This window comes from Boleophthalmus pectinirostris, unplaced genomic scaffold, assembly GCF_026225935.1.
Source record: "Boleophthalmus pectinirostris isolate CB_2022bp ecotype Guang Dong unplaced genomic scaffold, ASM2622593v1 HiC_scaffold_18, whole genome shotgun sequence".
NCBI classification, from domain to species: Eukaryota; Metazoa; Chordata; class Actinopteri; order Gobiiformes; family Gobiidae; genus Boleophthalmus; species Boleophthalmus pectinirostris.
Genome location: NW_026571133.1, coordinates 21,297,208 through 21,318,877, shown reverse-complemented (window position 1 = coordinate 21,318,877; position 21,670 = coordinate 21,297,208). Strand labels below are relative to the sequence as shown.

Genomic DNA, 21,670 nt, shown 5'->3' with positions numbered 1-21,670 from the left:
TACTCATGTCCCACAGTGGTTGTTTTATTTTAAATGCGTGGGGGGAAAAAATGAATAATTTTTGGAAACACTTTGACAAATATTGATCCAAATAAAAATAATGCTGTCTAGTATGACATTTTAGTCAGAGTCATTCATTATGTCAAGTGAGAACTATATTTTATGTTTGTCTCATGGTTTTACAACCAGCTGTTGTGTGGTAATCATTAAACACACTTCATTCATTACATTCCAGAGTTATTTCAAAGGAAATAATTACAAAAGTGTGGTATTGTTCGATTTAATATTTAACAAAAATCATCAATACATATTACATCAAGTGGATTTGTATAGTAAATATTATAGGTAATTAATATAGTACAAACTAATAGAAAATAAACTACAGCAATCTCCCTTTGTCCCAGTCCCAGCACTTGTGACGTCACACACGACTTTGATTAAGATTTAGTATATGTAAGTATTGGTATGTAGGCTCACCTGGATACTTCAAAATGCCTGTAGATAAACTACAGAAAACCAGAGTCTGTAAACAAAACTGTTTAAGCTATTCACACAGCTGAGCACAAAAGCACTGCCCCAAATCTGTGCGAAATTTACTTCAAAATAACTGTAGGTAACTACAGAAGCCGGAGTCATGATACACAGTAAACATTCACTCATTAAAACATAGATTCAACTAAAAATTCAATGACAAAACCACTAGAACAACTAGAATACAAGTATTGCAGCAGAAATGCACCAAAGTATTTCTAGATACTGTGGTTTTAGTGCTTCTGTTTTGTACAATGCCCATCCCAAACGAGCAGCTTTAAAGTATTCCCTCTGCATAGTAAAAAAAACCCAAAAAACTAGCCATTCCACAGTCTGTGGTTTGTCCATGTGTAAAAATATCCTGCTTCAACTTCAATTCATATCTACAAATCCAACAAAAATATGCCTTACACAATGTACATTTTACAGAATTACATTTTATACTGTTAAAAAATTAAATTACAAAGCTTTGGCTCCTTGTAGAAAGTGCACTTAATATCATTTTGTCACAGTGAGACAAAATACCCTTTTCACCAATACCCAAAATGGTAAAGAGTGTCTTGGCACATATATGGAGATATTTTTATAGCCACCTTTCTCTTATATTTGTTCATATTGTTCACTTTAAGTATCTTGATTAAACATTTTGAATACTCTACCAAAAATCCATTAACATAAATATTATTTTAAAAATACACATGCATGATGAGACTTGGGGCAACAGCAGCATTTTTGATATGTACAAATACACTGTCTGCTGTAGGATGACAATGTGTTAAGTGTGCAGTTCTAACTTGGTATCAGTGTGTCAGAACAAGCTGTGCAAGTCCATCTGATTATTCTCCATTCCTCTGTAAAGAAGGTCTCTTTCCTGACACACCTCACACATTTTTGCTTTGCACCAGAGAGTCTGGTTTGGCAGGTGTAGACAATAAACAAATTAATCATTCTTTTAAAAGCCCAAGTTTCCTCAATGCTTCTTTCCTTGATTCCTCTGACGTCCCCTTACCTGAAAACTGCACTGTGATTCCCTGTGGTCTGAACATTGAGCCAGTACGTCGCTTGTGATCAGGGGACAGAGCCCGCTGTGGGGACTTGGGCGCTGCGGTCTGCCCATGGTAGGAGTGCCGCGGAGGTCTGGGTGCTGGAGCCGGAGCTGGTGGTTTGACAGTCCTGGAGGAACCTTCCGATGGCCGACTAGCACTGACTGAGGCGTTGATGATTCGTGTTTTTCCTCCGTAGCTGTTTGCTTCTGTGGGAGCATTTTCAGAGTGTTGTGTTTGACTCTTGTCTATGTGTGAGCTAAGAATATCAGGGAGATCCCTTCTTGAAGCAGGAATGGGAGTCATAACTTTTGATTTTCCTCCATAAGAGTTGAACTCAGGTGGGGTTGCCAGAACAGGTGATAGAATTCTAGGTTCAGGACTTACAGGAGAGGGTGGCAGTTCACTCTTAAAGGATGCAGAAGAATTCACCACAATAGATTTTCCTCCATAGTTGTTAAATTCAGCTGAAGTTTCCACCGGTGGAGGAGGAGAAGGAAAGTAGTCGTTTTGAGTGTAGGCTGGTTGGGGGGTGTATTTGGTTTCAAGACGTTTGTGGGAATCTGGTGAAGGGGCATCTGGTTTTCTGTAGCTCAAAAGTGGTGATCTAGGACTGGTTTCTGGGAGCTTGATGTTTGTGGATTCCACTGCGGGTCTAATACGGCCCTGTGGTCTACTGCTTGGTGGTGTATTTTGTACCTGGACTGTAGGTAGTGGTACTACATTTGGAGCAGTGCTAATCTCGGAAGGTTTGCTACTGGCAAGAACATGTGGTGCTTTACCAGGCTCTTGAAGTGTGCTGATTCTCTCCATATTTGTAGTGCTTGCTCCTCCACCAGCAAGAGGCTCTAGAGAGGTGCTAGGAAGTGATGATACGCCACCTGACGAGGCCCGGTTCCGTGTCAGTCCTAATTTTGACAATGCCTCCATGCGAGATTTTTCAGGAGTAGGATCTCTGAATGACACACTACGAGTTGGGGTGTTTCTTGTGGCCTGATCTTGTTCTGAATCTTCTTGGAGTAAAGGGTGTGAAGTCCCAGAGAGGTTTGCTAGCATTTGTGCCCTTCTCTCCTCAATGTTAATGTTGGCCAGTGAAGGGTTCTGCTGTTCTCTGTTCCCAAGAACAACACTGATGTTAGCAGGATAGCGTACAGGCTTGGTGGAGGTGGGAGGGCCTTGTTTATTGGAGCTGACTGACTTTTCAAACTCAGAGCTTCGCTGTCTAAGGAGAGATGACGCACTCAGCACCGTGCTGCCTCCAGGATGGGTTTCTGCAATCTTTTGAGCAATCAGAGCAGGAGTTGGGATGCTGCCAGGGGGGTGGTACACTGGGTGACTGTCTGGAAGTGAAGGGTTATAGTCTGTCAAGGACAAAGGATCTGGGTCGCTGCGAGGTTTCACCTCAAAGTGGCTCTCAGGGGGTGGAATCAGACTTTGGAAATCTGAAAGAAAAATAACAATCAAAACAAACATTTTATTGAAGGGTTACACTGAATCTGACAAATACGCTACCTGGACTATTCGGGGTGAAGGCTGTGTCTTTGGTCTGTACTAGGTCTGGTTTTGGACGAACCAAGTCTATAATATCCTGCTCTTTTGGGTTGGCTTGACGATGAGACATAGGGTTGGAAGCACCATCTACTGCTGAATTGTTGAAGGCTTGAATTTGGGGCCTCAGCTCATCTTCCTCCAGACTCTGCTCCAGAGAATCGATGGTCTTCTCAAAGAAGTAGAGGATTTCCTGTTCTTCTTGGCTCAAGAACTTCAGCTCATCATTCTGTACACAACAGGCATCACACAAGTTTATTATTCCATACAAATGTTAATATTCTGTAATCCGTAATGTAATAATGTCACAGTGTTTATGACAATGTACAAATTGGCCATTCAAATATTCTACCAATGTGAAGTATGTTTGGTGTCAATATTTCATGGATATCAGGCTGTGTTCTGGCCTTTTTAGGATCCAGAAAAAAGTTTCAATCTCATCATGGGCATTTTTTAATAGAACAAAATAGACAATTATTACTTTGTCGAAATGGATTTTCATATGGGATGCAAGTTATATATGTTTCTACTTGGTGTACTTTAGGTAGGTATTTTCCTAGTAAAAATCTTCCTATCCCATACAGGGCCCAAGTGTACTGCATGAACACTGACCTGTTTGTTCCTGCATCCCAGCCCTCACAGGTTCATTCCTACCCTATTTATAGCCCAAACAGCCTTCTCTTCTATTAGAAGATGACTCCTCCCACTCCTCTCCTCATCTTTACTTCACCTCCTCGGCTACCTGTCCAGCCTCAAACAGAGCAACCACTGAGAATTCACACAATGGGCTATCCTGTAACTGCATGCAGGCTCATTTTGAGACCCAGTTCTTAGGCTGTAAGATTTAGGTTTGCATTGGCATTAGTAACACGCGAGGAGACAATGAATGTAATACTATGTATATTTAAGAAACTTTTTTGTTTGACTGTACAAAGCTGCTTATTTAAGTTATTTCAGGGTGATGGCCATCCTTTAGTGGTTTAAATGTTTTTTGTTTAGAGCTGATGATGTTGCTTTATAATAAGTTTGCTGCATGTTTTGGTTTTACACTGAGACACAAAGATACCTGCAACAATACCCAACTGAAACTAATGTGAGATAGACAGCAATATGCAGGTTTCAGGAGGTGAATGATGCCTATTGTGCAGAAACAGCTCCGGACCTAAAAGACTGCAGCTCGACCGGTTTGTCTCTGTTGTGTTGATAATAAATGTCATCCCCAAGGCACTCGCAAGGATCCAGTTTTAAAGTAAGTGTCATTTGCTGATGGTCATAATGACTGAGCATATTGTGTAAACACATCAGCGAGCATCTTTCATAATTGACAGTAGATACAATAGGGAAAAACATTGCATCTTTTTCCTTTTTAAATGTAATCCACAATTTTACAGTATATGCCTGCTGTGCTTCGATAAAACAACTGTTAAGAATCTCTAACATATATTTTACTATAATGTAAAAATATGAGTGAGTTTTGTCACATGGTCATATAGGACAAACAAAACAAAATTAAAATGGATGAATTATGTAGAAAGTCGATTAATCCACTTTAATTTGGTAGACAAGCCTTAATATTTGAATTAATGCTTGAGAAATAGTTACCTGATATACCCCATATCCTTTCAAGAGTTGTGAAACTTTTTTGCTCAATGTAGGCCTACTTTGTACTGTGCCATCATCAAATATTACATCTTATATGATGTTAATGTCAATCTGTAAATGTATTAATAAATATCATTAATATAATGTATTCAGCTCATAGTAGACAAAGATAAAGAGGAAAACGTAAAACAAACTAAATTCCATACTCACTCCGGGGTTGTGACCTGTTGCCTCATTTGTCCCAAACTGTAGTCTGGTACTGGACTTCATGCGGACATCCATGACCAATGGTTAGATGACAGCTATCATATTTCTGAAGAATAAAGAGTGTCGTCCAGCATAGTGAATATTTCAGTTAAGGGGAAAGGCATAAAACAGGCAGCATGCATGTAGCTGAAGGACACATGCTAATTAAACATGTAACTACTAGCCTTAAATTATATTTAGCCAATTATTTACTTTTGCTACTAGTCTATTGAGTCTTAGGCATCATAAGTATATTTATCCTTATTAATATCCCCATTATATTAAAGTATCACTTACCAAAAGCTCTACCCGTCTGACATTTTAAAAGTATGACCAAGACTGATGAGTTGTAAAAATAAAATTAAAATTGAAAAAATCCGGAGAAACAAAGACGACAGGTTTGAGCGCATTGAGGAGAGCGACACGTTGAGCGTTTATTAAAACCTCGACTCCAGCCCGCCCACTGCCGTCAAGAGGGCGTGTGTCTGCAGTCCGCTTGTGGTTTCACTCAGGCGTCCGGCTGTCATGTAAAAGTGACACATTCACAAAATATCCTGCACACCCATTATAGTTTCAACTAATGTTAGGCTCATCTATTCAATTATGCCCTGCCATAGAAGGAAGGCCCTGGGTTTGTGGGTTTGTTGTGACGACATAGGCCCTACCCTAGTATTTTGTCGCCACCAAAAGGCCATTGCGTAAATGGCAATCTCGAGGGCCTACTCTAATTGGTCTTCACAAAATGCCAGTGATGCGTCTTTTCTTGTCTTAGTTTCATGATCCTTTCATAATCAGCTCAGCTTAGTGTTTTCAACATTATATTTCTTAATCAAGAGAAAAGTCTATACGCAGGCTGTATTTTAAACGTATATTAGAAGTGTTGCTTCTTCAAATTTCAGATTTTAGCTTGCATTCATAAAAAATAAACGTGATTGTTAATCAACAAAAAAAATTTAAGACAAAAATAAATCCTTTAATGACCCCACTATTGTATTTCCTAAGTGTTATCCACATGGGGGCGATAGTTTACATTCAGGCGATACAGCGCATATTACGCTGCTGAATGTTTCGAGTTGTTCCCAAACGCATCTTCTGTCAGTCGCACTTCAGCTTTTTTCTCTTTATCATCACGCGGCACGCTGCTTTTTAATGTGTTCGTGCATTTTGGTCGATGTTCACGCTGGTAGCAGGTGAGTAGCCTACGCATGTCGTGTGTCATCAGCGTTATGGTCTATAAACATTTATTTTCTTTAGAAGTCAGTTAGCATGCTAGCTACACAAGCTAGCAAGTCAAAAGCTAATTGTTAATACGTTAACTACAGACGAGCGCACCATTGGTCCCTTTTTTAACAGTTGCTGTGTTAATATTTTACAGAACATTATAAAGTTTATTGTAACAAACTTGCACAATTATAGCATTTTAGACTGCTTCATTGTCTCCGATTGAAAACGTGAATTCATCCAGTCTACTCCTCCACACTTCACTTTTCAACTACGACCCACTCGTTTATTTCGGTGTCACTTAACAGGCAAAAATATTCTGCAGACGATGTCACTCATTGTAAGCGTAGCTCCAAACGCAGTCAACATAGATGGCTCTTTGCAGGGGAATCTAATGACACTGCGAAGACACGGCATCCCTGCATCTTTAATGTGCAGTGTCAAGTATCAGGCAGCTGCTGGTGTTATGACATCCTCTCCTCCGTGAAACAACCCCACTCTAATTGTCCCTAATCTGATGCTAAACATTCATAAAGAACGCGCCAGGTTGGTAGATGAATTTCTGCCTTTGTTTAAATTTGACAGCCTAATGAACGAGGTAATTATGTTGCAATAGTTATTTGTCTGGTGTTTCTGTGTGCAATTTAGGTAACTTTATAATTAATAATAATGTAATTATAAAGATTCAGTGCTATGAAGTTTAATGAACAATGCAGTAGGTGAGTGCAATGTGCATCTTTTGGATATTTGTTGCTCAATCAGCTAGTTTTAACCTCTGAAAACTAAACTTATTCCACATTTATTGTTTTTTCCTCCACTAGTATTCAGCAGAAAAAGGGGTGTTCTGCAGTAGTATATTGTCAGTTATAATAACTGTTATTTTATTTTAACTATATATTTTATGACACATGTGCTACGAAGACTGTTTATTTAAATGCTTTTCAATTTCATTTATTCAAATCTGAAACCATTCTAAGTACCACCTGATAAGTGCTTGTGTTCCTCCACCACTGTGTCACTGGATTAGCCAGCATTAGTGTAGCATCTTAACTTTTAAACAACAAACACAGGAGCACCCACAGACTGACAGAGTAATAGGAGCTTTACCCAGCATCCCTCATAGTGTCAGGTTACGAGTGAAAGCTTTCAGCCATGGTCTCTATGGTGATGAGCAGCAGAGGGTATCTGGGATTGGCTGGAGCTGTGGGCTTGTTTCACATGTTTTAACAGGCAGGTGAGGAGCTGTCATCTAGTTCTTGAATGTTGTCATTCCCTCGACCAAAAAATGTCATGTGGTTTAACAATTGAACCATAGCACATCACTGGAGCAATAAAAATTGTTGTATTCAACAATGGGATAGTACAATTAAGCATGCAATTGCCACCTTTAGTTTTTTTTTTATTCCCAGAGGGCTGCAATGATTATTTTGCCAATCCATTGATCAATATTTGCCAAGTTAGTCGATCAGTCTTTAAAAGGCCTGTAATTATGAAACTGACGTGGTGCCACTATAGAAAAGCTTGTACACCAAATTTTTTTATTTATTTTTTACAGCATGTAGTATGTTTACTCAAGATAACATTTATTTGATTACTAAAATATTTGCAGATTTTTTTTTCAATAATAATATTTTTTACTGGAGTAGTTGCTTCAGTCATAAGTGACAGCAAATGCCTAAAAGCAGTTTTTGTTTACACTTTGCTACACCCACTTGGACACACAGTGAAACTTTGCAAGGCCTGGCTGAACAAGTATGCTATTAAACCAAACCTTCCCTTGAGGAGGCAGTCAAAACAAAGACTGCTTAACTACAACAATAAGATGCCAAAGGTTAGAATTATTTATAGAAAACTAATCTATATGAATGGTTCTTTATAAAAACAGATCAGTGAGCCTGATGATCCATGTCAGTCTGCTCTGTTTTATCTGTAAATTAAATATCTACATTTGCCACGTTTAAAACCAGAACCCTAACAAAATTTTCAGTCAGGCTTAAATAAAATAAATAAAATATTTTTAGCCCAGTTTTGAATTGCTATGTATTTTGTTCACTCTTGTTTTTCAGTTTTGTTGAGGGCGTGCATTCATACATGAGCTGTTTTGTCACTTGCTGCCTGATGCTGGTATAGATACTCCAAACCTGTTTGTCTTTCAGCACTATGGTGAGCAAACAACTAGTACATATATATATATATATATATATATATTATTTTTTTTTTTTTTTAGTTATATAATTTGAAATTTCCTTCTCCAGAGTTGTATGTATGGCAACACATGTATGGCATGTGCATTTTGTCTCTAATGATAAAATGCAGTAAACTTTTTCTATACCTGTTACCTAGTCTGAAAATTACACTATGATTGCAGAGTGTATGATGTCTAAGAGTTGCTGCCATGGCCTGCAGCAGCAGTCAGAGCAGTGCAGAACCTTTGGAGGGGTTTCATGAAGTGAATCTGGCTTCACCCACCACCCCTGATCTTCAGGTAACCTACACTGTAAACAAATGTTCTATTTATAGGATTATTTCCTATTAAGTGTTGTGAAATGATTGTGTAATTGTTGTGTAGAATCAAGCTGAGCAGCGTCCTCCTGTTAGGCACAGCACTCCTCCAACCTCTCTTTATCGCACCCATTCGCTTGGAGCGCCCCCTTCTGGTCTCCCTACCTCCCTGCGAGCAGATCAGCTCCCCACACAGCCCGTTTACTCATCACCAAGACATAGCCACAATGGAAGGTAAAGAGCTTCTAAAACTAACCTTATAAAAGTGTATATAATCCTTTAAATACATTGTCTGTGCTGCAGTGTTCCAGGCCTGGAGGCGGACTCTGCAGATGGAGAGGATGGTGAGGAGTGTAGTGCTTTGAGTGACAGTCTCGCTCGGCTACACAGCCCCTCTGTAATGGAAGTCAGAGAGAAAGGCTATGAGAGGTTAAAGGAGGAACTAGCAAAGGCCCAAAGGGTAGGCCACACTTGTACATGGTCTTTGGCCATGACTTATTCTGACAGTTACTTTGTTAGTGAATGTGGATCATCAAAATGGCACAAAATGAGCTCTTTGAATTTGAATTATTCAGGCTGATTGTGGTACTTCAACTGTTTTTGTTTTTAATTTGTTAATTGTTTGTGCTGAGACATATATTTTTTTGTTTATTTTTCAGTTTAATTTGTTGCCATGCATGATGTATTCATTTGCTGGATGTTTTTTGTTATGTTTTGTTTGTGCGTGTGTGTGTGTGTGTGTGTGTGTGTATGTGTATGTGTATGTGTATGTGTATGTGTATGTGTATGTGTATGTGTGTATGAAAGGAGCTGCTGTTGAAGGATGAGGAGTGTGAGAGGTTGTCTAAAGTCAGAGACCAGCTTGGCCAGGAGCTGGAGGAGCTCACCGCCAGCCTTTTCCAGGTTGGTCTGACACTCACTTGTGCCTGTCTCACTGCTGCTCCCAATAAGCTGCTTTAAAATCAAACTTTATTTTTCTTTTGCTCATAAACACACTGTAAGTGGCTACCTGTATGCGGAATATGGATTGCAACATTATAGTTCTGTTTTGTAAATCTGGAAATGGGATTGTGTGGGTGCTTTTGCTGTATTTTTGTACATAGATAGTTGCTGTTTTTTCTCTGGGTATCTCTAAACATAAATATAAGCTAATGGAGAGGTAGAAAATATCCTCATATTATATAATTGGAAAATGTCCCTTACTTGCTGTATGCTTGCTAGGAGGCCCACAAGATGGTCAGAGAAGCAAACGTTAAACAGGCTAATGCCGAGAAACAATTGAAAGAAGCTTTGGGCAAGGTAACATTGTATATATTTGTTTTAAAATAAATTGTGATATCCAGTGACTGAAATAATGGGTATCTCTTGTACTAATTTCCATCTCTTTGGCTGGGTAGATTGATGTCCTCCAGGCTGAGGTGCAAGCATTGAAGACCCTGGTCCTCTCCTCTCCAACCTCCCCAGTGGGCGAACTCCCCTCCAGCGGGGGAAAGACTCCTTTTAGGAAGGGTCACAGCAGGAACAAGAGCACTTCCTCTGCCATTCTAGGCACACAACCGGACCCATCAGCAACACAACCAATAGTCCGAGAGTGTAGAGAGGTTGGTTAGCTGTATTAGAAGATGGCAAGACTGGCAAGATGTTTTTTTACTTACTTTTTTGTTTTTCTGTGTCAAATGTGTAGGTGGACAGTCAGTTGTTCAATGAATTCAAACTATGGAAGGAAGAGCCAACGCTGGACCGAAACTGCATCTTTTTGGAGAGAATTTATCGTGAGGACATCTACCCATGTCTCTCTTTCAACAAGAGCGAGGTATGTCATATCCCTTGTTCCAATGAATTACCAATAACATAATAATAGCCTGGTTAAATGACAAACAAATACACAATCATACCCACAAGGTCTACATGTTATTTCAGTTTGTAAGCCCTCTAACCAGATTTTGTTAGAACTGATAAGCAGTTCTTGATGTCGAAATGTATCAGCTGCATAATGTCTGCATATATTTGTAAACTAATGAGTGTTTTATTGTCCTGTAATTAGGAAGTCCCACTGTATTCATCCATGTACCTGATTTTTACTTTCTTGAAAAACAGTCCTAGTTCATTTTTGCCGTGGTCCATATATATTTTGCACTTACCTTATTCATTCCAAGCATTTAAATTTTTCACCGTGATGGATTTACAACTTTCAGAGATCAGAGTGGAGTTTTGGCTCTCATGATAAAGCTAATAACTTGCATGCTCACACTTCCTGATTATAGACAATAAAACACTTACACTCACCAGTCATAAATATATGCATACAGCATGCAGCTGACACATTTTGACATCAAGAACTGCTTATCAGTCACAGTCGATATATTGTATCAGTTAATGTGACAATACAGTATCGATATCGTGAGCTGCTGTATTGATATATCACCAAGAATATGTTTTTGTAAATTAATTTTGTAATTTGCTACAGTTTGCTTGTTTAGAGGAAGAAGCTCTTTTATGCAACACATTTGACATATTCACTGTTTTGATGAGTAAATTGGGTGCATTTCATATTCACTTTGCACAAGATGTGGTGCAACAGACTTTTAGTATCACAGCCATGATTTAGCCATTATTTTTTATTGAACCACATCGTATCAAATCGAAAGCTCACTGTATCAATATGTATCGTATCGGCAACTTCTTAATGATACCTAGCCCTAGTCGCAGCTGGTGGTATAATTTGGTACAATACCTGTATAATAACAAATGCCAGAGACAAACAATCAAGACAGTAATTTTGGTCACTATTGGCTGAACTATATATTGCATTCAAATAATTTGTCTTGTATTTCATCAGTCTCCTATCCTACACTTGCACTGTGTTTGGTTATCACAATCCGAACACAACGCACAGCCAAATGCAATATTAACACAGCACAACCTGATCCGTTGCTCATAACCAGCCCCAACAATGTCAGCAAAACATAACAAACTCTTGGAGCTGCTATAACTACAATAAGAGGCTATGGTTACAACACAAACACATGGTATCAGCGCCGCTGCAGCAATGTACACGGCAGAACACCGGAGTAGCTACCCCACACCTACGAGCTCATGTACCCAAAACTGTGAGGCTTTGTCCTCAAATTTACCTAAAACTAACAAAAACATTCATCTTGTCTTCTCCAGAGGACTGAAGCAGAGTGTATCCTCTATCTGCTGTCCTGTTAGCTCTGTCTCCAAAAGTGTATTATTGTCCCATATGAAGAGATGAAATTGGACCAAGTCTCGGTCCACTCAGGTGCACCAGCTGGTCGCAAAACTAGCCTTAATCCTTCTTCTCGCTTAAATCTGAAAGTTACACCAGTCCGTATTACAACTAGGGCACCAGGTACAGGTAAACTCTCTGTATGCTACACCCAGGTGTAACTTCCCTGCCTAGAAATGAGCGGGTGGTGACTGATAGAGCAGCAAGCGGTGAACGGCAAGTGCTGTGGGCCCAGCGGCGGGGCTGTGGGGTCCCTCCCCCGCACTCTCCTAGCAAGTGTTTCTGTATCCACTACTCTGATGAGCGGGGCTGTAGTGTCTCTCTTGCGCTCTCACCTGTGCAGGGTTAGGCGAAAATAACTAGCCGCCACAAGCCAGTATGAAAAATAGAAGCCGTAGGATATACACTGCACCCAGATGCATTTCATCTTAATGCTTTTCTGTTCAGATGGAACTTTCTGCCAAGCAAGAAGACACATCATTCTCCCTCAGATGCACTTTGAATTGAAGTTGAACTCACCAAAACTCTGTTGTGTAGCACATAGCACTGTTGTTATCCATTAGCCTAACATGCTGCCAGTGGAGGAAAGTTGGGGCTAGGCAGGAGAGCGTGACCGCACTGAATCACAAATGGTCAGGTGTGTCATAAACGTTTATGAAGACCAATCCCTTGATTTGATTGATTGCATTTATATTGCGCCTTTCAAGATACGCAAAGCGCTTCACAGTTCATTATTCAGTCACTCCACACTCAGTGGTGGTAAGCTACTATTGTAGCTACAACTGCCCTGGGGCAGACTGACTGAAGCGAGGCCCCTCCGACCACCACCATCAGTCATGCATACACCACTTTCATACTAGGCAATGTGGGCGAAGTGTCTTGCCTAAGGACACAACGACAGTTTTTTGCCACTGGCGCCCCACTGTGGCACCTGGAATTCCTAGCGGTCTCCCATCCAAGTACTACCCAGGCCCAGCCTGCTTAGCTTCTGAGATCTGATGGGATCAGGCTTTGACATGCTGGTATTTGACTGTGCTCCAAGCTACGACATACGTCAGGGCTGAAATGTAAAGTTGTTGAGCGTATTTAATAATATGGGCAAAGTCATGTTTAATAACCTACATAGTGATGTCATGAAAATGCATGAGTGCCTGCATGCACTAAAGTTGCTATCGACATGCACAGAATAAACGGCTGCACAGTTGTGTTTTTCTCAAGCCAAAGAGGATGATGTTCTCTCTTTCTTGCCAAATATAAAACAGCTACACTATATTACCACTGTAGTGACTGAAATCACACAATGACTGCTGCAAATTATGGCAAGTATCCTTACAAAAGTAATCAGCAGAAGCCAGATTTTGATGTCCAATTTTCTCAAAACTTCATGCTCTCTTGTAGAACTTCATTCAGTCTGCTCCAACACAGTGAACTCAAAGGGTAAACACATGAATCAAATAAAGTGGTATACCACATTTAGCATTATAAAAATGTCTATGCAGATACACACTCAATTTTAAACTAATTATGTAGCCTTAGGGAGTGCGGCGCAGTTGCGCCCTCTATTGGCTAGCCATCACTGCAGCTTATATCTGTACTCGGACAAATCTTGCATCAAATATATGAAAAAAATAGGGTACAAGACCTTTTAAGGTGCAATTTGAAAGTGGACAGTGATGAATATTCTCTTTAGATTTGTATAGCATGGAGCTCGTTATGCCAAATGGGAAACCAGGTAAATATTCTGCTGTTTGTCTCTGACAGTTGGGTGCAGCCATCCTGGAAGCTGTGGAGCAGAACACTCTCAGTGTGGAGCCAGTGGGTTTCCAGCCCTTACCTGTGGTTAAAGCTTCAGCAGTGGAGTGTGGTGGACCAAAGTAAGACTCATGCACACACACGTACATGCAGGCTTTCACACTTCAACATCTATCCGTCTTCCTGCACTCTTCCTCTCTAGTGGGCGATTGGCTGAGCTCATCACGTAAGTCTGTCATCAACCCCATTTTAAGTCTTTCCTCAGCTGTTCCCAACCTCCTTAGGCCATCTGTTCTTATGACTAGGTTCTAATCATGAGACATCCCAACTAAAACCTTAATCTATCCTGACTTTGCTTCTTCCTTGATTTTAGCCCCCTGCCTGTAGCTTTAAAATTAGTCAGGAGCTAAAACATACCCTGTGCAATGTTTTGTTTGTCTTTATAGAAAATGCGCCTTGAGTGGTCAGACCAAAACCTGTAAGCACAGAATCAAATTTGGAGATTCATCCAACTACTACTATGTATCTCCCTACTGTAGATACAGAGTGAGTATCTCAGCTATATATCACTATTTTTTTTAAACAAAATACAGTAAACCTCTGAAATCTTTTAGTTGTTTAACACATTTGTTTGTCTTTTCCTGTAGATCACAGTGGTGTGCAACTTCTTCACTTATGTGCGATATATTCACCAAGGGCTGGTCAAGCAGCAGGATGGTAAGACATAACATAGTAGTAGTAACAAGTAGTTTTTATTGTAAACTTTTTAACTTATTGTTTTTAGGATTAACACTACATGTCAGTTATTGCTATGGTTATTTTTCAACATATTTCTTTTAATAGCTGTTAAATTTGATTTATAAAAATGTAACAAACAAAATTACAGTATAATATTTGTTTTGCAGCTGAGCAGATGTTTTGGGAGGTGATGCAGCTTCGCAGAGAAATGTCTCAAGCCAAGCTTGGATACTTCAAAGATGAACTGTGAACTGACAAAGCACTACAAAGAGAAATCTCTACAATTATCACAGACTCTTACCAGATGTCCTTCCTCTTTGCAAAAAACAAACAAATCAAAAACAATACAAAAGTTTGTGTTGATCTCACAAAAGCCCCACAGTCTTGGACCTTTTTATTTAAAATGAGTGAGCAAACCCAAGTGAATAAAAATGTTTAAAGGAGCAACCAAGTAAATGATTATAAAAAAAAAAAGTATCAAAAGTACTTTAAATTCTTTCCTAAGATAATGTCTTGCTGCAGAAAAGTTAATGAATTTTATTGGTGGTAAAAGGCCACCACACACTACAGGAGAATTTGCCCGATTTTAGCTGCGATTTGCTTTTACCAGAGTTCGGGGAGGCATGACCCGACTTTGTGTCTTTGTATGTGATTTTGAAGCCGCTGTGGTCCTCGTGTGTGTTAGTGTGACTCTGGGCTGCTCTGTTAGATCGTAAGGCAACGTTACGGTAATTGCCAATAAAACAGGGCATCAAGGGCGACGGAATGACGGACACAGAGGTGCAAGATACAAGCTCAGAAAATGGCTAAAATAATAAGCAACTTTAGTATTCTCCGCTCCTAAAGTTGTAACGTTAAACTGCAGCATTTTTATTTATATTCATAGAATTTGTCCTCTGCAAATAGTAACACCCAGCTCACAAAACAGCGCTAATCCAGTTTGAGGCATTCTTTGAAAAAGGTGAGTAATAGAGAGTAGTTCCTCATGGGTGCCTGTTTAAATCCACACAGCGGTGGAAACGAGGTGAAGCTGCAGATGAGCGATACATAGTGTGTACTTTATCGCCAGCCTTCTGTGCATTACAAATCTTGTATCTGAAGTATTGCACTACATTTCACAAATAATAATACAGTTTTGACTCACATCTAGACTAAAAGTGCAGTGCTCAGCTCTTTTGAGTCTTAAGAGTCTCAAATTAAGTCATTTTGCTCTAGATTGGAAACGGCTGACGCGAATGTGCTCACAGCTTTAGCCTGTGGTCTGCAGACATATCTCCCTGCAGTCTTTGGGAGATTTAAAATGTCATAAGAGTCTTCTCGGGTTTGTAGTGTGCACTTTTTGTTGCATGTTAAAAAATCTTTAGACCGAATAATCCTGTAGTGTGTGGTGGCCTTTTAGAGAAAAATGTATTTTAAGTCCTCATACGGACTCCACAATCAACATTTCAAATGATTAGCTTTAAACACACATTTTGCTTTATTTAATGCATATGTTGGGTGCAAAATGTAAAATAATATTTTTTTAGGGAGCTGAATAGAAATGCATTCTTCAAACAATTGGTGGCAGGTGAGAATATTAATCATTTATTTATTTGTTATTTATGCTGGGATAAAGGCATGCATTGAATGCTACCATGAACTGACGTATGATGTTTATAAATGGCCTCATTGCCACTGGCACGGTTCGCTCCCGTGGAGCGTTTCCATTACAATCGGCCCAGGCCGCTTTGGGCAGGTCTAGCACGACACAACCAATAGCGGCCACAAGCCGCTGGACAGCTGTCGAAAGACCAGAGCTAAACTAAGGGGGCATCAACACTGATCGATGCTCTAAAATAAAGTCAAATCAAATGCGCATTCAAAACGAACCAGAGCGCACCGCTGGTCCTCACGTGGAGTCACGCGCTTAAATTTAATTTTTGTTTTCCCGCAAAGTCGCCACGGAGCACATGCTCTTGGTTTGATAACCTTACCGTTTTACTACCAACTTTATGCGCTTTCGTTGGGCTGCATCTTCACGCGCATACGCTCCACATTGGAAATGTACACCACATTTGGGAATTACGTCTTTCCCAAGGAAGATGAAGTTGGCAGAGCTTGTTCCATGTTATCTGTTTGGCATCAACTTTACGCGGACACAGCAGACTTTGACTGGATATGTTTTTGTTTTGTTTTGTTTTATGATGTGCAACACTTTCTGGAGACTGGACGTGTTTTCAGGCGCATATAAGTTTCAAACTGCACGCTGTTTCTTCAATTCTTCTGTTTTACCGGTATGTGAGCGCTACAGGCATGTCCAAACTATGGCCCGGGGGCCAAATGCGGCCCTCAGACAAGTTTTTCTTGGCCTTCAGACTTCCAGGTGAATTGGCCCAAATTACATTGCATCAATTGAAAAATTATTTTTTACTGCAAGTTTTTTTGAAAATCTACCTTGATAAAGCTAATATTTCATATTTAGTGTGTGGTTTTAAGGATCTTAGCATGAATAAAGACTGATGCCTCATTCTAACGTGTTAAACACACACACATCTCAATTATTCCCTGTACTGAGCATCATTCTACAGCCCTCAATTGGCCCTCTGCTTCGTCTGTGTTTAGATATGTGGCCCTTGATGAAAAAAGTTTGGACACCCCTGATGGCGTAGACACGATGGATTCTACGCCATTGTTAAATTACAGTTACATTATGGTTCGCACTATTGGCGTGCTGCTGGTCATCCAGTGACTGCGCTGGGGCGTGACTAGCCTTGCCTTCTGTGAGCCTGTCTCAGGTCCCAACCATTCTGGTCCACTCTGGACGGTAGAGGGCGTTACGGATTGCTTTATGCAGTGGAAACACTCAGGGTCCGTGCCGTTCCATCCCGCACAGGTGTCTGGAAACGAGGCTAATTTGTGAATGAATAGTTGCCACAGAAACTGGTCTGCAATATACAGATGCTGTCATGTACACCAAGTTTGTAAGACTGCTTTGTGTAAATAATCTGAGCATTCCCCATCTGACTCCCTTTTATTCAATATCAAACTTCCTGATTTGGTTTAGTGCCTTTTCTCTCTGACACAGAAATAAAATAAAAACTTTTTAAGTTTAAGTATGAAGATTAACTTGTCAGTGTGGCTATTGTCAGACAGTTAATCCAGATATCTAATTCCAACACAATTGACAAATACTGCAAGGTGGAAAATGTTTGTAGAACACTGTAATAAACACTTGTTTTTGAAGTCATTATTGAAAAAAGTACAAACGTTCATTATGTGGCATACTATACGCTCTTCTTTGCCTTCCTAAATCCAATCTTGGCTTTAAAACTGCATTACATATGCTCTCAGGCAATATCTGATTATTTAAAGGTACTCCTCACAAAGTAGAAAAAGTCCTACACATTATAAAACTTTTAAATAAGACACATATGATATAATTGGCACAGGCTGAATTTAGAGGGATTCAATTGGGTCAGCTCACAAAAATTCAACAGCAAAGATTACTTAAACATGAACAAAGTATACAAAACCATCTGGTTTTGATGTTTTTTACAGGATAGTAATGGACCATTCAGAATGTGCTTGTGAATGCTGTATTAGTTGTCTTTATTTTTCTATCGTGGCCAAGCACCCCAGGCTAATCCAGGCAAGATGAGCGCAATAAGAACTGAGGAAAACAAGTTCACTGCGTTGTTGTCTAGAATCGGTTTCCCACAAATCCTCTGTGTTGTGGTGGACTCATAACTTACAACTTTTCCGATGCTTGAGTCAAAACCTGTGGTAAAATAGCAGTAAAAATACCATTATTAAATCCTTAGTAGAGCGAGTCAGCAGAACATTGAAGTGACTCCTACCAGAATACTGCATGTTAGCTCCAAGAAAAGAGTCAAGCATGGAACCCAGCAGTCCTGCTACACCTCCGTAAACAATGATAGGCCACTGAGGGTCGGCCAGGTGAAGATCACCAACAAAAAGAAGCTGCGTGACAAAATATGCAGCGCCTACTACCAGTCCACCAGAGAAACTGGCAACCAGTCCGATAGGGGTAACTCCTCCATTAGTGCCTTTGAAATACAAAGAATATTGTTTAAACTTTAAAAGTAAAGGATATATTAAGCACATTTTCATGAGGTTTGGCACAATTTCTTATGATAATAATTGAATATAACATGTTAATTGTTGGTACATTGTTGGTTATAATGGCAGCTAAAAAAAAATAAAAAATACAGTTGCTCTAGTATAGGGTTTATTATACAGTCCTCAGACATGGCACTGTCTATGAAGGTTTTCAAGAAGAATCCCTCTAAATTTACTTTCCGGTACATATTAGTCTCGGGACTACTCCTCTGTAAAAGCACTCTTTCACAGAGGCTGAAAGGATTCAACTGTCAGTAGTTCATTCTTGGAAAAAAAAAGTTGTCTTGTTTGCTTCAGTCTGCGTAAAAATTGCAATTTGTTATATTAAAGGGTGATTACCAACACATTTAATACTGACCACTTTACCATATAGGAGAGACTGTCTGCTGCTTAATTGGGAACATACCTGTTGGGACCTCCTCCCAGGTTGTGATGAGCCGTGGCTTGGATTTACTCAGGACTGGACCAACCTCAGATGCCCAAGTGTCCCCAGTGCTGCAGGCCAAAGCCCCCAGTAAAGACAGACACATCCAAGAGGCAGAGTATTGCTTTCCAAAGTCTATAGGGATCTCACCTGGACCAACCTAAACCAAAACAAAAGTATGTAAAAAATACACAAATACAAATACACAAGATTTTTCAGGTGAACAGCAGACATTTAGGTTTACCTCTATCATATAAAGAAGAGCCAGCTCTGTGGGTACACCACCATTACAGAAAACCTGAACCCAGTTTCTCTGGCCACCTGTAGTTAATAACACATCAATTTACATTATGTTTTTGGTCAAAAGTGGGGTTATTACAAAACACTGTCCACACCTTCTTTATACTCTGCATCAATTTTCTTCTTCTCTGCTCCCCCCCAGCGAGTCAGTTTAGATGATGTAATAAAAAAAGCCAAAAGAGCGGAGAAGAAGCTGTAGTTCGCCATTGTCAGGACAAAGCCCACGAAGAGAGCTAAAATCAACAAGGTATATTTTACCAGACAAAAAATATGATGGAGTTAATCTTTTCATAAATGTCCATGAATGCAGTTTGTGCATTTGGTAACCCAAAAATAAATTCTTTGAGTTTGTATGAATTATTTATGATGAATTCAAATTCTTTCACATGCTTTTCCCACTAAAGCCCTGTGTTTTGTAGTAAAGGGGAACATTGCAATTAGATTTAGTTTTTTGCTATGGCGTAAACATTGTGGTCCACATGGTTTTTTAATCTATTAAAATGCTGAAGAAGTAAAATCTAAAATCTTTAATGACACAATTGCAATTACACATTTTGACACATACATACCTCCCAGGGCTCCCGACCCATCAAGGCTACGCCTCTTCACTGCTCTAATGGTCAGCACAAGTGGAACTAAAATAGAGAACAACCATCTCCATGGAGAGACAGGCTGCAGAGTACCTGTGACAGAGCAAACACAGTAAGATGCAGTATGACACAGTTTTTTTTACACATGTGGTTCATGTGATTCTGTAGACATTTTAAATGTCTACAAGGCTGAGGGCTGCAGTTTGTAATTTAACTTTTACTTTAGAAATGAAATCTACAGCTGCTCTAAAAGGTCTGAGAATGTAGGACAGAAATCAAAAGGAACACATGACTCAGATTCACACAAAAAAACAATTGAGTATTTTAAGAGGGTTACTATGGTTCATACCAACCATCCGTTTGTGGTGCTGAAACAGCTGATCTGAGCTTACCATAGTAAGTGCTGATAGTGAGGGAGAGGACCCAGAAGAAAAGAGACAGTGCCAGAGTGGAACACAACACAATCATATCAGTCATCATTTTGATGTACTCTTTCAACAGCAGCTCCTTATCTGTTTCCATGTTAACAAATAGGACACAGGACTCCTGGAAACAAACAGAGACCGTTTGTGATACACAGAGGCCTTTCAAACATTTTAAAGTTCAAAAGTGACGTGTTTAAATACAACAAAGTATTTGTTGGGGATAAGGGTTTTTTTAAACATTTCACAGACACACGTATTATGAATACGAATGCTTTCAGAAAATTCTGCAACGAGATCCCTCAGATTTAATTCACAGTGCCCGTGGGTTTGATCTTGGCTTATAAAGAGCACTCCCGGGTAGGCATGATCCTTTTGACCCGACCTTAAAATTAATTCTGTATAATTAACTAATGTAAAGTATGTCAAGAGTCTAGAGGCTTGGGCGACAGTCCGAGTGAGAGTCTCACTTCTGCCTCCTGCCTCATTTGCAAAGACAAAGTTTATTTCATGATCTTGTACTAGTTGTATAAAGAGACGGGCGGACTCACCAGTGCCCTCCGGAGCCATGATTAACTATATGCGTCTCGACGAGCTTTGCCGATTTAATCACATTAACTCGATGATTCGTAAGTGATATCGTTATGAATTGATCCAATAAAGGCCAATGTTAGTTCCAAATACTTTTCCCAAATTGATTTCTTCGATTTTCCATCGCAGACGCCTGATGGAACTCTACACATGCAGCGAAGGGAAAGGCGGTGTCATTTGTTGACGGACCAACTTCCGTAAACACCACATGATCACATGACCATCACCCATAGTGTGGATCTATTAAAATAAGACCCAAGATAAACCCAAAATAGAAATGTGCACTGTGTACATCAGGTCACATGTGGACTTTATAGTTGTAGTTAAATTGGTTTTCTAATCCGTATCCTAAATTGTATTAAAAGCTCTAGAGTTTGAGACTTCGTGTCACATGTAAAACACACAATGCAAGACCACTTGTCTGATTACATGGAACTGGTTTGTGGGGGAGCCAAAAAAAAAAAAAAAAAAAAAATGGAAATGTTTGTTCTCTGTGTACCATAACGGGAAATATGCAATTCTTTAGTTACACTGTTTACAGGCTACTGGTCTGACTAAATCTGACTCAAACAAAGCAGACTGATACACTCACTAGTCCATCTAAAAAATAATAATAATAATTTTGTTATATCATGAAAAGGTTATTTTTTTTCTCTCTCTCATCTCAGAAAGTCAGACCTATATATTATATACAATCATGACACATAATTAAATATTTCAAGAGTATTTCTTGAATTTTGATGATTGTGGCTAATAGATTAGAATAAAATAGAATGAAAACCCAAAATTTG

General features: G+C 39.6%; 3 protein-coding genes across 4 annotated transcripts; 1 reads left to right on the top strand and 2 right to left on the bottom strand.

Moving 5' to 3' along the window:
• Window positions 1-266: 266 nt before the first annotated feature.
• On the bottom strand, window positions 267-5,485 carry LOC110161507 (proline and serine-rich protein 2). 2 transcript variants are annotated; one of them, XM_055153980.1, is made up of 5 exons: window positions 5,268-5,317; window positions 4,935-5,037; window positions 4,725-4,835; window positions 3,087-3,351; window positions 267-3,016 (listed from the first exon to the last, which is right to left on the bottom strand). In XM_055153980.1, the coding sequence occupies exons 4-5, from the start codon at window positions 3,193-3,195 to the stop codon at window positions 1,476-1,478; spliced, it is 1,650 nt and encodes a 549-aa protein (XP_055009955.1). In that variant the 5' UTR covers window positions 3,196-3,351; window positions 4,725-4,835; window positions 4,935-5,037; window positions 5,268-5,317; the 3' UTR covers window positions 267-1,475. The 2 variants fall into 2 exon arrangements, with proteins under 2 accessions (XP_055009955.1, XP_055009954.1); XM_055153979.1 differs by lacking the exon at window positions 4,725-4,835 and having other exon boundaries at window positions 5,268-5,485.
• Window positions 5,486-5,644: 159 nt separating this feature from the next.
• rab3ip (RAB3A interacting protein (rabin3)) lies at window positions 5,645-14,806 on the top strand. Its single transcript, XM_020926467.2, has 13 exons — window positions 5,645-6,160; window positions 8,258-8,354; window positions 8,560-8,676; window positions 8,761-8,927; window positions 8,997-9,153; window positions 9,501-9,596; window positions 9,915-9,992; window positions 10,091-10,294; window positions 10,378-10,506; window positions 13,705-13,817; window positions 14,142-14,241; window positions 14,343-14,412; window positions 14,601-14,806. The coding sequence occupies exons 3-13, from the start codon at window positions 8,587-8,589 to the stop codon at window positions 14,681-14,683; spliced, it is 1,287 nt and encodes a 428-aa protein (XP_020782126.1). The 5' UTR covers window positions 5,645-6,160; window positions 8,258-8,354; window positions 8,560-8,586; the 3' UTR covers window positions 14,684-14,806.
• Window positions 14,807-17,997: 3,191 nt separating this feature from the next.
• tmem19 (transmembrane protein 19) lies at window positions 17,998-21,069 on the bottom strand. Its single transcript, XM_020926550.2, has 8 exons — window positions 20,840-21,069; window positions 20,259-20,412; window positions 19,846-19,959; window positions 19,372-19,509; window positions 19,221-19,297; window positions 18,959-19,136; window positions 18,270-18,479; window positions 17,998-18,190 (listed from the first exon to the last, which is right to left on the bottom strand). Exons 2-8 carry the CDS (start codon window positions 20,386-20,388, stop codon window positions 18,030-18,032), a joined length of 1,008 nt encoding a protein of 335 aa, XP_020782209.1. The 5' UTR covers window positions 20,389-20,412; window positions 20,840-21,069; the 3' UTR covers window positions 17,998-18,029.
• Between the last annotated feature and the right edge of the window lie 601 nt (window positions 21,070-21,670).